A 15018-nucleotide genomic window follows, 5' to 3' on the forward strand; every position below is an offset into this window, starting at 1 on the left:
AGTGTCCTATAAGGTTTTACCGAATTAGACTTGCAAGCACAACTTAACTATAAAAGAGATGATGACTCCTGTATTTCTTGATTATGAAAACAGGCAGCTTGAGTTGCTTCTCAGAATGTGCATTTGTCCAGTTTATTAGCATCAATAACTGCTTCCAGGAACAGGAACATTATCAGCAACACTGTCTCACTCATTACACTTTGGCCTCTGCGAGCTAAATCAAATGAACTTGTTAGGGCCAAGTACTTGATTTTACATGTCGGTATAATCCAGATGGGCAGGACAACTAGTTCACCTACATCCCCATTGGTTCATATAATGTGTGGCACACCTGCGGCCGGCAAAAGCACGGCAGAGGAAACTGAAGTCATTTCTAATACTGCGTGATTGAGGTCTGCCACAGGCCACGGCAACAGACAGTCTCTGTGAAGGAGATAATGATGCATGCACACACCGCTGTCAGTCAGCCAGCCAAGGGGAATCGTCTTTGAGGGAAATGAAAACAGACTGTTGATGATAGTATGCAGTATTTGTATAAGAAATGATGGGTTTGGCAAATGGAGTGAATGGGGTGTGAATGAGCTGTCGCAACGAGGAGAGGAGATGTGGTGAGAATCTCACCAAATTAGAAACTCTCACAAAGATTCCTGTTTTTACAGTGTTACTATATTTATGCATTCATACTGAAGGTATAAGTGTCTATTAGATAGAGAGACAGAAGTCTGGTTAAAGGATAGGTCCAGCCATAATACAAAAATATTCAATTCAATTACGTCTAATCGAATCTAAGCATGCAGATATGTGGCGTCATTTGTTCAGCTTCTGTCACCCCATAATGACGGAGGTCAGCTGAAATGAGTTTGTGGTGCTCATAGCATTGAGAGCGGTCGGAAAAAATATGTCCTCCCAGAAAACAACTCAGTGTAATGCACAGACAGCCATGTCGATACGTTCTTGAGCAGAAAGTAAGTGCAATGAAAACTTGCTGTGCTATTCAGTATTATTTTTGATTCAAATCAATGATGTGTATTGAAGTGTGAAAAGGATTATTGCTTGATGCTACAGTCCCATGTCTGCTGGATGTTTAAAAAGCAAAGTGCTGTTTGCTTACAGCACACGCATAATAATGTCATTGTTGACTTGCTCTTTAAAAGAGGTTGAAGCACAGTAAATCAAGGTGTCGTGTGGTTTGGAAGAAAGGCTTGTTTACAAGAAGCTGTTGAGGGCCTATGGATGAGTCGGCTGCACCTCAGGGGACTGTTGTTGGTAACAAGCTGGACTAATCCCTGCCTTTTACTCTGGCTCATGCTCTAATAGCCTTGTATTACAGTGATTTCCAGTGTGTCAGTAGCCAGGACAAGAGTTCCTCTCTCCAACTGTTCACTGGTCTCTCTCCCTTTCAGATTCTCACCTCTTTATATTGTTTGTATTGGAAAGCAGGTTTGTTGCTGTTGTTGCTGTTGTTGTTGAACACTGGGCAAAACTTGAATATGTTTTTGTAATAACTAGTATCTATTGTCATAAGTTGGTGCGAAATGCTTTCCTCATTAAATTCAAAATAGCCCGCAGCAACAGAGGTATGTGTTGCAGTTACATTCATGGGTGCAGGCAAGAAAAGTGACACCAGGGATGAAAATATGTCTGTGTTATTGATGTTAAATCCCCCTGAGATTGGTCTAATAATCTCTACAATGTTTTGCAGTTTATCAAGGACGATCTCTCTCTGTATAATTATGAGAAATTAATTAACACTTGTACCATATCTATCAACCTACGGAGTTCTTGATGATTAATCAAAACAATGTACTCTGCTCACTTACTCACTCCGCCTCACCCTATGGGAACATTGTGCAATTTTTTGATGATTGCAGTGATAGAGATGCTTGAAGTATCATTGTTCATTCAAAGAATTTGTGCGGTCAATGTGTCTTAAATGACTCTGTGCAGAAATATGCCTCAGGCATATGAACAGAGGAATGAGTCTGCTGTCGAGGATGTGACAAACTAAGAATTATGATCACATCAAAAATTCCTAATATCAGTATACGTGAAATGCAGCAGTGGCCACCGTCAGCAACAACATGATGGCGAGGAGGGAGTGCCTCATATTCACTATTTTACATGCGTAAAACCCTTGATTTAAGATGTTGGGGCGACACAGTGAATGTATGAATGATGTGAGTGGCGTTTCAACCAAACTAAAAAACATTATGCTTTTAATTTCCATACATGTATATTAACCTAGATATTATAAATAAAGAAGTCTTTGTACATGAAATAAAACTAATACAATCTTTGGAGGCTCCACTGCTTGCTTTATAGATAGAGACCACAAACAGAGCAGTGGTTGGGAGCTAGCCCAGAATTCCCCTGCTACAAACCAGAACTATGAACTCCTTTACAGACAGAGGACACTGGTAAGAGAGATGAGGCCATGAAGAGACAGCGCTACGTGCCCTCATGTAAATTTACTTTTATCAGTTTGAAAGCAAATGTCCCTCATTTGAAATCCTTACAAAATGATTGTTTAAGTACAGAGGATGTGCGCCGTGAATATATATGTGCTGAAGTATTACATTTTCCCTCAGGCATCGTGTTTTCATGAGGTGGGTCGGCCGCTGATAGTTTGTGGCAGAAAACCTTTTGATCAGAGCATCTTGTAACGTGTGCTCCGTAAAACAGAGTTTACTTAAACATGAGCTTCACTAAGAAACGTGTGGTCAGCGGCTCGATCCCAGCTTCCCCCAGTACGCTCTGCCGATGTGTCCTTGGGCAAGACACCTAACCCTAAAATTGCCTATAGCGTATGAATGTGGCAGATAAAACGCGGTACTCCAAGTGGAGTCCAAATGTTTCACCCAAACGTAATCTCACTTCACAGATCACACATTTAATGCTCCGCTGTGTCTGTGTATTTACCTCTCTTTTTTGTTTTTCAAATCTGACGGGTGCGATTTCCGTTCTGTATGAGTCATATTTTGAATCGAATGAATCAAAATGTCTTCAATTCCATTTCATTCAGTATTTGGGTTCCAAAATTTACATTCAAAAAAATATGCATCTGCTGTGTGGGACTTTGACTACTGTCTGTCATGGTGCTTTATGTTTTATGAGCGGCTGTAAATTTCCAACTCACCAGTGTAACCCTGTAAGGTAGACTTGAATGACCTTCTTTGTCTGTGTGTGGGCGTATTCACAGGTATGTAGTTTCACACACAGATTGAACCCAGGGGAGGATTTCTCCTCACCTGAGGTCAATGGACTGTATTAATGTAGCGCTTCTCTTCACACATACATTAATGCGGCGCTGCTGTATACAGCGCTTTTTCATCACACATCATTCATATACTGCCGTCTGGGGCAATGTTGGGTTAAGTGTCTTGCACAAGGCATGTGGACAGAGGGAGCCGGACATCGAACCATCGACCTTCTGGCTTTTGGATGACCCTCTCTACCTCCAGAGCCACAGCCTCCCTATTATCTGTCCTGAAGCTGCAGTCATTGTGGTCTGCACTCGCCGCATGTTGACATTGCGTTTGAATAAAAAGTCTCTGCGCTTCTTAACCGACTTGAATGTTCTGCGTTTTTGCACTAAACATCTGGTTTGAGTCATTTTGTGGCACGTCACTCTTGCTTATAAGATTTTAATCAAGCTCATTATTAGTTTCTTTTTTCTAATTTTGAAAGGATTTGTTTATCTAAAATGTAAGTTATTATTATTACTATTATAAATTGTGCTGTATTGTGTTGCATGCTGTTTTGCTTCGGAGTACGTACTGTACTGCACAGAGACTGCCTTCTATTGCAACATGAATGTTACTGTACCTTTGACTGTGAGCTATGCTGATAATTGCTGAGTGGGTGTCCGGCCTTTTGTGAATTTGCAACCAAGTGAGACACAAAATATGCCAAAACATGTTGTTCACCCACCACTGCTTGTTCTAGTCATGCCTCACTCATCCTCCGCCTCCTCGTCTTTCACCTACATGTTTGAACTTGGACCCTATTACGGTGTAAGGAAGTTGAAGTTGAACTATAGAATTAAGAGTTTGAGTAAAGACATGAGTGGGAGTTGTGGTTTTTTTGTGAAAATTCAGATAATACATTAATCAGCCACAGTTTTGTCTGGGGGATGAGAACTCTGAGATTTCACAATGGATGTGTCAGAATGCCTTTTGCATATTTAGGAGATTAACATTTGATTCGTACGTAACTGATAAAATGTTCGTTATTGAGATCAGCTGATGTTGGACCAGAGTTGTGACGTGAACAAATCAAAACTCGTACATTGTTTTCACTCAGGATTTATGTCAGCTTCACATTTGTAAATGCTCATGAAATGAATTGTCAAAAATCATTTCAGCCTCATTACACATTCTCAAATGATTGCAAAGCAGCAGTCCACTCACTATGCAGTAGAACAAGACTATGAATCTATAGCCATGTTAGCATGCGAAACTTTTCTAAGTAGCACTAAACACAGCTGAGCTGATATTGGTCGGTTCACCTCACTTCTGAAAGTGTTGGGTCAAAAAACAAATTATTTGGCAAATGAACATTTTGACCTGATAATGGTGCAAGAAATGGCAGGGGACATCATCAAAGTGCAATTCATCCCGACAGAAAAAGGAATGTGTTTCGGCTACCGAAGTTCATAACCATCCAATAGTTGTTGAGACGTCTCACTCACAACAATAAATGTGCACTTCATGGTGGTGCTTCAGGAAAAGTTAATAGAAATGTCTGTGCAATGGGTTGTTTTTTTTCTGGCAGTCTATCCAGTAGACATTTCAGTGGTTTTGCCATCCCTTGACCCCATATCAGTAGTTTGCTGTTTGGCGAAAAATAGGTAAATGATACACACATATGTAGACGTGACAGTAAAAAGGAAAGGATGGGTTTGCTACTAATGTTTTATCCCAAAATATTTGCCTAAGCAAAGTGACCATTTGTCTTTCTGCTTTAAAGAGGATTTCTGAAAACCGCCCTCCGCTTAGAGAGACAATCATTATGTGAACACATGTAGATACTTAGCTTTTTTTGTGTTACACTCGACGTCATGCGCGTTATCAACAGAGGCATCCATTAGTTGAATTCTCCAGTCAGTTTGATATGTCTCTCCATTCCCAGCAGCCTCTCAATCAATCCGTCCGTTCTGTTGTGGTTCCCTGTGGCTCTACTCTGGCGATGCACAGAACTGTCAGAACCCTTCCTAGGCCGTCTCTAATGAGTTTTTCATTATCATTGACATCGACTGAATAGCAGTGAAACTGAGGCATCAGGGCTGTATTTAATTGGATCTGAAGGAGGGGTGTTATTAAACATAGCCATGTTGTAAACTTGTTAATAGCTGAGAGCCTTTGGCTGCATCTGGGGATGGAGTTGTCAGGCTGCGTATCCCACTGCTAGAGTCATCGTAACTTCCATGGCTCTGGGTTACGCTCTGTGACAAGACATGAAGGATTCACACCCCACGGAATACCTCTTACCTGTGTGTGTGTGTGTGTGTGTGTGTGTGTGTGTGTGTATGCCCATTTTGGCTTGTTGAGGGAAGTATCATGTTTACTTAAAGGGGCAGTAAGCGATTTTAATCCAATACACTTTTTTTTATTTAATCAGCCAATATTTCCTCATGCTCCACTAGCTGTGTGAGAAAAAAAATTCAGGGTTTTCGGCTAAGCCCTGGCTCTGTGAACGAAAAGTAAAAAAACCGACAGAAGAACACTGCGTGTGCAGTTCGTAAACACAGTTTGTGACACTCAGGGCTTTTGGCCTAGTGGTTGACGTGTCCGTCTCCCATACCCCAGGCTGCGGGTTCAAGCCCTGACCAGTGCAGTGAAATCATCAACGTTACCAAAGAGAAGCTTTCTCCAACTTCGCTCACTGCCCCTTTAAATGATTTGTTTCTTTTCCAGTACACTGACGAAAAAACACTTAATGCCCACAGAGAGATAAAAATATAACATATCCCAGGGTGCTATAAAATCCCTATCTTGTGATGTTAGCGTTGTTTTTTTTACAGACTATAAATGTCTATTTTTCCATTCTAGAAAATCAATCTTCACAGTCAGTCTGTGTTTGATTTCCTTTGTCTTATTCTGAAGCTGCACACTCCTCCCTTATGCAACTCTGCCAGAAGGAGAGCAGATCAGAAGGTCTGCACAACTTCTGTAGCGCAGAGGAAAATTGTCTGCACTTGTGTGCCTGTCGGTGCCCATTTACAAAAATACGCAAATGCTTTATTTGACCCCAGTTTACAGTAATATCTACCTGGGCGTGTGAACTACATTCAGGTTGTCCTTCATCAATAAGGCAATGGATATAAACCCGCTCGCAGCCGTTTCACCGTACAGCAGGGCTTCGCTTTAACTGCAGCACACAGCATTTTCTTTATGCAGCAGTATTTGACCCGATGAAAAATGTAAACAGTCAGGCAGGTTATATAACTCAGTGTACGGTGTCACGAGGTTGGTGATGGGATTAAAAACAGAGCTGCACTGAGAGTGTGACCTCACTCAAACCAATTAGTCGTCTTTCACATATTGTTTGTGTTTTATATGATTGCTTGTGTCTTTTTGATGCCTACTGTATGTCCGGCATGCAGTCATCAATTCGTTTTCTCAAGAAGTTAAGTACATTCTGCTTGCGTGCGTGTCTGTGTTGTATAAATGGACCAGACATTGCAACTGAGCAAAGGCTATAAATGTTATGATATGTGGTATTATCCATTCACTGAATATTTCGCGCTTGTGAGTGTGTCCCTTCAAATTTACAAGTGTAAATAAATGACGGGGTTTATTAAAATTTCTCAGCATTAATGAGTAATTGGTGGAATAAAAAGAAGCAGAGTGAGAAAACACTGAAGGCAGAAACACACCCAGAGCTTTCTAAATAAAGATTATAGGGTTGAAAACTTGTTTTTTTTTTCTGTGCCAAAGAGATGACAAATGCACAACAAATGCCCTTGGAATTTTCCCTGCCCTGTTTCTCCACGGCATAGCGGTCGTGAGAACAACAACATGAAGGGATAGGTTGCTGAGTTGGGATCATTTTACCCTACTTGATGACTGCCTCTTAGTTTTATTCAGCTCCGTTGTTATTGTAAGATTTTTTTTAATGGGAATTTGATCCAACCAAAATAGAACAACCTTGGATGCGATTTAATTGTCATTGCAGATGGAAGGAAAGAACGTTGACGCTGTGAAATACGTGACTGAACTTGGATTATTTTAAATTTCTCTCTCTCTCTCTCTCTCTCTCTCCTTTGAGCTTATCTGCGTTTATGTTGCTGCATGGAGGCGAGGCACTTTGCCAAGTAGTTACATTACTGTCGCCGGTTGACATAAACGTGGGTGTACAAAGGACTTGGAGGGGCTTAAATACTTTATTGTGTGTGTAATGTGAACTGAGCAATTATATCTGCCAGCCTTTCAAACAAAGAGCTCCTATCAGACAGATTCATGTGTTTTTAATTAACAGCGCTCAGCTTTAAGACATGAGCAGGCTAACCCGAGAGAAACCAAAAATAGAACTTGTATAATCAGTACATCTGAGGTGCGAAAGCATAATGTAATTCTGTATTTTACTGATGACTGAAGACAACTGTGGCAGTTCTGCTGTGGAAAAGCAAGACGGAAAAACATTGTTGTATTATGTATGTTGTTGTGGTGTAAAAACCCATAAAAGCTCTGACTTTTTGAAGCATCTGTATCAAATATTTCTCTTAGCAGGGAATGTTTGTTTGAAATGAATTCCCTTTAGTGGGTTTGTGGGTTAACCAGCATCTGTCATTTACAGTATTATACTAACTGCTTGACTGTTACGACGCCCTCATGTGAAATCTTAAAAATACATCTGTCTGAATTCAAATGTTGTTTCCCTTTTAGGGTGAGAGGGAACTTAAGGGATCTTGTTTACTAGCATATTGGAGCAATTTGGTAGCCTGCTACCCCATTGAACTAATCCAGTTTAAAAATAATTAGCTACAGGCTAGCAGGCCTGTGAAATTCCTTTCCCTGGTCGTAAATGTTCCTGTCATCGTCCCAGTCCGTTTCAGCTCAAAGATCCCAGAGGGCAAATAGATTCTTGCCCATAAAAATGTTCATATCTCTTTTTATTCTTCCTTTCAAATTAAATAGATGAAGAGAAAAACCTTCAACTTAACCATATGCTGGCAGCAAGGTGGTGAAAATGCATAATGTACAGTGCTGCATCGTGCACACACTTTTCCACCTCAGTGAAGATTCTCATGGTCAAAATGTCCTTTCCCTCAGCTCCCAACCTTAAGGGGCGACCTCGGAAGAAGAAACTGTCCATTTCACAAAAGAGGGACTCCCAGGGTCCGGCTCAGGGTCAAGGGTCATCATGGTCAACCCAGGGGTCACCCGCATTGGCAGCACAGGACCCCTGCAGCCCAGAGAGCAAAACTACTACTAAGGTAAGATAAGGCAATATAAAATAACAACAGATCCCTGTGGGGCAAATTCACGTTACAGCCGAAAGAGACTGAGAGGCAATAAAACAGATAAAGACGATAAAAGAAATTGCTTTATTTAATATACAAACAAGAAAATATATTTTTAAAAAGCTTTATGTATTGTACACATTGCAATACCCGAGCGAAGTACATTATGTGAAGAGTACTGTGCAGTGAACAGAAACGTCTCCAACCAACCAACCAACCAACTGCTTCGAGGCCTTCAGTAACACAACAAGTATTTTAATCTCTGATTCACTTTAAGAAACACAGCATGAGTGGGGTGTGTCAGAGCAGCGTTACATTCTGTACATTATGCAGCACATTTGACTGTGAAGGCTTCATGTGTATGTTAAAAGTTGAACTATACAGGAATGGTCATAATCTATGGGAGAGGGATTTGTTTAATGAAACAACACAAAATATTTCTTACTATGGGAAACTCATTTGATTCTGTTCTATATCTTTATTCTATTGTCAATTTTAAGATGTTGGTGGATTTTTTTTCTGATAAATTACATGGTTGTGGTACACTAGGTCAGACAATTTAGGGATTATTATTTTGCCTGGTTTGTCACAAAAAACTGAAAATCCTCACAAATTACAAGATTTTTATAAAATTAGACAAAATATTTTCCCTATATTTTTCTTTGGACAGATTAATTGACCCATTTTTGCAGCACTGAACCGACATCATTTGTTTTCATCTGACTAATGTATTCATTAATAGCTCAGTCATAATAACATAGTTTTCCAACAGCACTCTCAGTGTCTGTCTCTTCTCTTCCTCCCACAACAATAATAGACATTTAGTCATGTACAACATTACACTGCATTTTTCCAAACTAACAGACAGTATTGTGAACATAGGAGAATCAAATATGATGTATCTATCTTATGTTGTATAATTTATCAAAGAGGTCTATGATTTCAGAATGATTTTAAAGACTTTGTATTATTGATTCTGTATTTTTCAGTGCTCTCTTTTATCAAACTCTTTTCCGACATCGGTTGTAATATTCAAAGGGAAGGAAATGACCTACACTAAAAGCCCTTCCCTGGTTGTTGTTCCTATGACCTTGGAGCAGTTAAATCAATATTAGCAATTCTCTCTTGAAGCTGCAGTCAAACTAATCTGTTCTTAATCTTTGATGACAAGAGGAGCTGCTCTAGTGATAATCAATAAGAGACTGCTTCTGTGGCCTGGAAGGATATTTGTTTGTGCTTGAACCCAGAAACATTTCATCCAGATAGCCGGACATAATTTGAAAAACTCTCTCTTTTATTAAGCAAAGGGCTGAAATGACATCCACTAATTCTTTACGCCCTCTGTTTGCAGGTCAAACCCAACTGTAGAACGGTACCCAACGGAAAATGTACCCCTGCAGCCAAACACAAGGCCAACGGCCTCAGCAAGAAATCCTCCGCTGAGGAGAAGGAGCGAGGGAAGGATAAGGAAAAGGAAAAGGAGGAGAGAAGCGAGAAGCGGGAGAAGAAAGAGGAGGAAATATCAGAGGAGAGTCGGGCGGAGGAGCAGGCTTTCTTAGTAGCACTCTACAAGTACATGAAAGACAGAGACACGGCCATAGAGAGGATTCCCTTCCTCGGCTTCAAACAGAGTGAGTAGGATGACTTGTGCTCTTATTCCCTTACTAGTAATGTTTAAACAATTTCCTAGGCCTACTCTGGCTCAGACTCAGTAGTCTAACAGTAAGGTTTGTGCGGATTTATTTTACTTAGCTTATTTGTAGATTCAGGCAGTAACACCTTTGGGGAAGGTTCTCAAGGTTAGTCTGAAAGGAGCTTAAAAACTATCGGGAACTTTGTTAAGCCTCTTTGTTTGTACCTACAGTGGCTTGTGCTTCGAGATAAGAAACAGAAGTATGTTTCAAATGACAGTTTAGATATCAGAGTCCTACACTGTGTGGGTTTTAGTCAGCATCTTTAAACACACCTTTTCTATAGTGCCCCTCCCCCCACCCCCCCCCGTCATGATCGTTTGCAAAAGCAGGAGCGGCATTTTAGCAAAGGGCAAATTCTTTCTAAGCTTTCCAGAATACGAGAGGTTTAGGGGAAGACGTGGGAATGGTAGCCGACTCCTGCAGGACTAATGCCCACAATCTCTAAATGACGCTGCTGTTGAACTGTGAAAAAAACCCATTCAATCTGCAGTAGTTATGAAGCAGAGGAATAATTGTGTGTGCTGAGAAAAAATCGGATCTTGCAGGTAGTAAAAGACTCTGAGTGCTTCCCGTCAGAGCACGTTTTGGCTGCCTTTCATATAAGGGGGGAATATCATCTTGCACTTGTCAAAGGGTTTTTTTTTTTTCCTCTTAAGGCCAAGAATGTCCTCTAAAAAAGAACATCACATATATGGGAAACACGTCTGCCCAAGATGAAAGATGTCTAATATAGGTCGAATGCTTAGCTTGCACTCTACACGGGACAGGAAGGAGAAACACGGCTGTAAACATCTTAAATGGCCCGCTCTGCTCTCTGGAAAAGGTGCATTTGTTTCGCGTTTGATCTCGAGGCAAAACACATGAGAGAGCGAGCTCTCTTCTCAAACGGTGTTTTTTTTCTCAAAATTGACTCCTTTCTCAGTCTTTATCCAAGACGGGAAATCACATTTGCATTAATGTCAAACAAGCCAAGAAAGATTAAGCCGTTGCCGTCAGACAATTGCACCACGGCACCAGCAAATTAACGAGAGGGAGACGTCTACTGAATTTAACAGTGACAGTTTATAGCACAGTAAAACTCATTATTCTAAACTGTTACATGAAGGTAAGCTGTGGTCACCTCGACTCTGCTAACCTCACCGCAGTATTTTGACAATCCTGTCATCTACACTGCCGACTCGTTGCTTAAATAGGTCATTGTGGTTGAGGCAGATAGAGCGAGCGGGGAAGCTGTAGAGAGAGATGAAGGGAGAATTACATCCCTAACATGCTTTGCTTTGGATAGGCATTTCTCAGTTTGAACTCAGAATAAAGTCGAGGTCCACGCGCCAACTGTTTTACATACAGTACATGCTTTGAATCTAAAAACCAGACACATCATAAGCAAGGCCCTCATTAAATGGTGAAATCATGCTGTTTAAACTTCGTCCTTGGCAGCTTGCACACGTCAGCACATGTAAAGAGGAGGGAAAAAAGGAAAACACATCATAATTAATACAACAGACCCTTAGATGCAATCAGGTGCCGTTTTCATATTCTTCCTTTAAACGCGCTACAAATGCATGAACGGATCAAAGAACTCCCTGTCCCGTAATGGAAATTGAAATTATGTTATTTAAGTTGCATTTGAGTAATTCTTTTTTATAAAGTTCTCCGGAGCTTAACAAAGCAACAGATGGTAAATGATTTAACAGACTCCCTCGGGCTTTGTTGGCTGGTCGACTACAATATCTGAATCCATACATGGACTATTTATGTATGTTCCACCTGATCTTGTTGTGCTGGAGTCAAACCTGTTTATTTTAAAGAGTGCAATTGTGCCTACTGACAGCCCCGCAGAGAGTTTTGAAGTATTAAAACACAGTTGATCTGCCTTTACCTCGGATGGCTCATAACATATTTTAAACCAAGTCAATTTTTTTTTAACACCGTGCCCACTTGTTTGCCCGTCTTACTCTCATGTTGTATTTATATTTGACTGCAGGGATTGTATGTATTAAACATCTTAGAGCAGAGGTGCTGGTCTGAGATCAGTCAGCCTCCTAACTCCACGTTTGCTGCAACTAATGAGGATTTTCATAAATGTGCTCATATATTTTCTCAGTGAATCATTTGTCACTAAATTATGAGAAAAATGTCACAAACACAGCCGTAAGGTTCAGTGTTTGGCCCATTGACACAGCCACAGCCTTGCTTAAGAAAATGATTGAAACAATTTATTAACCATAAAAATGGTTGTTGATTCTTTTTGTTTTGGTCGATTAATTGTTTCAGCTTTAATACATTATTCTTATTTGTTAATATCTAGTGTATTGAATGCCTCGAGATGCCTCCGTTCAACAGTCTTTGCTCTAAATGATTTCAGTCAACCCACTCAAAGGGGCTGAATGCACCTGAATCTTCTATTTTTTTTATCACTTGGTTAATATTGATTAGACAGTAGCTGCAGCCATTGAAGTTGTATGGGTGCAATGGAGGCATTGAAATAAATGAGAGATGGAGTGTAGTGAGGAGGAAAACTGAAATATTGGTGGTCACATTATATATTCTGAATGTCCTTGATCTACAAGATTAACTAGCAACCGTGTGTGTGTGTGTGTGAGTGTGTGTGTGTGTGTGTGTGGCTATTCCAGACACATCAGCATGTGATTGTGAACATCATTTTTCAATTTGTCTCCGTCTTTCAGCCTTGTTGTCTAATTGCCATGCCATCGGTGTGTCATTGAGGCTGCATTGTGTTCCTGTTTTGTCATTTTTATCTCAGTGATAATTGCCCTTGCCAAATAGAGGGGAATTAAGAAAAGAAATTGCTAATGACAAGACATCTAAGAAAAGCCATGTTCTCTCATTTCCTTTATCTGTTCTGTTCCCTCCCAGCCCTGTGTACCATTGTGGTAATTGCAGTCGATGCACAACAAGCTAGTTAAATAGAACAGTTTTCTGTTTCTACTGTCAGCAAGCACAATACGCCAGAGTGCTCAGTTCAAACAGAAAAACCTACCCAGCTCCCTTTGTTATTCCACCCATGCATTGACAACGGTCGCAGTGAGGAGGGAAGGAAAAAATCAATGCTGTCAAATGCGGAGATAGGAAAATGTCATTTTGACAAATGCAAGGCTTTGTGTACGCACAGATTGAATTTTGATGGATTTCTCCCCAGGCGAGGCCTCCTTTTCTTATTTATAGGCCTCCACATAAAAATGTTAAACAATGATGTTACAGAAAGCAAATACAAATGTCATCGGCACAAAAAGTCCTCCAATGAACTTGTGCTTCTTTGTTTGTGGGAAATGTTTTCTCACAAAGACACTTAGACACCATTTCAAGCCTTTCTGAAAGCTCCCATGGCTATTTTTAGGATGTTACACTAAGACTTTGAGTTTAGTTTGACATGGTCTGTCGTGGGGTATTTAAATGATGAAATCAATGCAAATTAATTTGCCTTAGTTCAAACAGAGGCTTGAGCATATTGCCAGGCTTTTGATGCTTTTAATGGTTTCCATTCAAACGTGCAGGTTTAAGCTTGATCTATCTTAAATCTATCTATCTATCTATATATCTATCTATCTATCTATCTATCTATTAATCTATCTATCAATCAATCTATTTATTTATGTATCTATTTATTTATGTATCTATCTATCTATTAATCTATCTATCAATCAATCTATTTATCTATGTATCTATTAATCTATCTATCTATCTATCTATAGTTCTATCTATCTATAGTTCTTGCAGCACTGTATTTATCTCCCTCTCTCTGGTGTAATGGATATGACGTCATGGGTTTCAGCTCAGGTCCTTTCCCAGAGTTCCTGACTGCCTTGTTTATCTTCTGTCTCCCACAGTCAACCTTTGGACCATGTTCCAAGCTGCTCAGAAACTTGGAGGATATGAGTTGGTAAGTATTCACATATGTGGGAATATATTCCTACTCATTTGTCGAGGTCCCACCCTTCTTTTGTCTGTCTCCCCCTCTTTCTCTTTCCCTCCTCATGTCTCCTGCCCTTTTTCCCTATTATTTCTCCCACTCTCACTGCCTTTCTACCTACCTCCTTTCTTCCCTCTGTTCTTTCTCTGCCCTCTTTTTGCCCCTTGAGGTCAGTCACTATTTTCCCAAGAAGAAAGTCTTGCTCAGAGCCACATTTAGCAAAAATGATGCCATTGTTTCAACCCCCCCGACCCCCACCCCCTTTAGACTGGAAAACACATGTTCCTCTGCTCTGCACTGGTCTGAAGGAAATTGGTCAAATCGCTCATTTTTTTCCCCCCGTGTTGGAGAAGTGAAATGCCCATAAGTGTGTACATGTACTTGCACACACAAGCGGAACCAGTGTGAGTAAGAAATATTGTGTATAATGCTGAAGCTTTAAAATTGGCTGCCTTAACTCTTCACTTGCTGATATAATGTGATCCAAACAGAGAGCCAAACCTGGCCATAAACAGGATACAGATCATATAATTGGGGCTCATATCCTTTTAAAACCCTCATATCTGCAGCAGATTATCTTACGTTTCATGTTGAGGCTTTGTTAGCTCTGTGGCAGCCCGGAGTTTCGTGTTGTAGTCATCTGTTATGGGATAAGGGGTTATGGCAGGAACAACTGACTGCATGATGTTAACAGAGCTTATTATGTTAGAGAATTGAGTGTTGAGGATTCAATAACTGGAACATCATGACTCAGTAACTCCCCAAGACCTCACAATGATGTCAACCACTTATGTATTTCCTTATTTTTTTTCAGAGTCTTTCTTCCTCTCATGTTTTTTCAATTTTCTTCATTCTACATTCATGTTATTTTCATCCTTTGTCTCTTTTTTTCTCTCTCTTCGTCTCATTACTCTCTGTCTTCTCCTCCA

The 15018-nt window shown here is 40.3% G+C and overlaps 1 protein-coding gene across 1 annotated transcript in view; it reads left to right on the plus strand.

The window, feature by feature from the left end:
• arid5b (AT-rich interaction domain 5B) overlaps window positions 1-15018 on the plus strand; it is a 70178-nt gene that overhangs the window by 42927 nt on the left and 12233 nt on the right. Inside the window, exons 5-7 of the mRNA XM_035605622.2 lie at window positions 8274-8437; window positions 9816-10095; window positions 14007-14059. Coding sequence (XP_035461515.2) covers window positions 8274-8437; window positions 9816-10095; window positions 14007-14059 — 497 coding nt within the window. The remainder of the gene's footprint in view (window positions 1-8273; window positions 8438-9815; window positions 10096-14006; window positions 14060-15018) is intronic.

Source organism: Scophthalmus maximus, chromosome 10 (assembly GCF_022379125.1).
Source record: "Scophthalmus maximus strain ysfricsl-2021 chromosome 10, ASM2237912v1, whole genome shotgun sequence".
Classification (NCBI taxonomy): Eukaryota; Metazoa; Chordata; class Actinopteri; order Pleuronectiformes; family Scophthalmidae; genus Scophthalmus; species Scophthalmus maximus.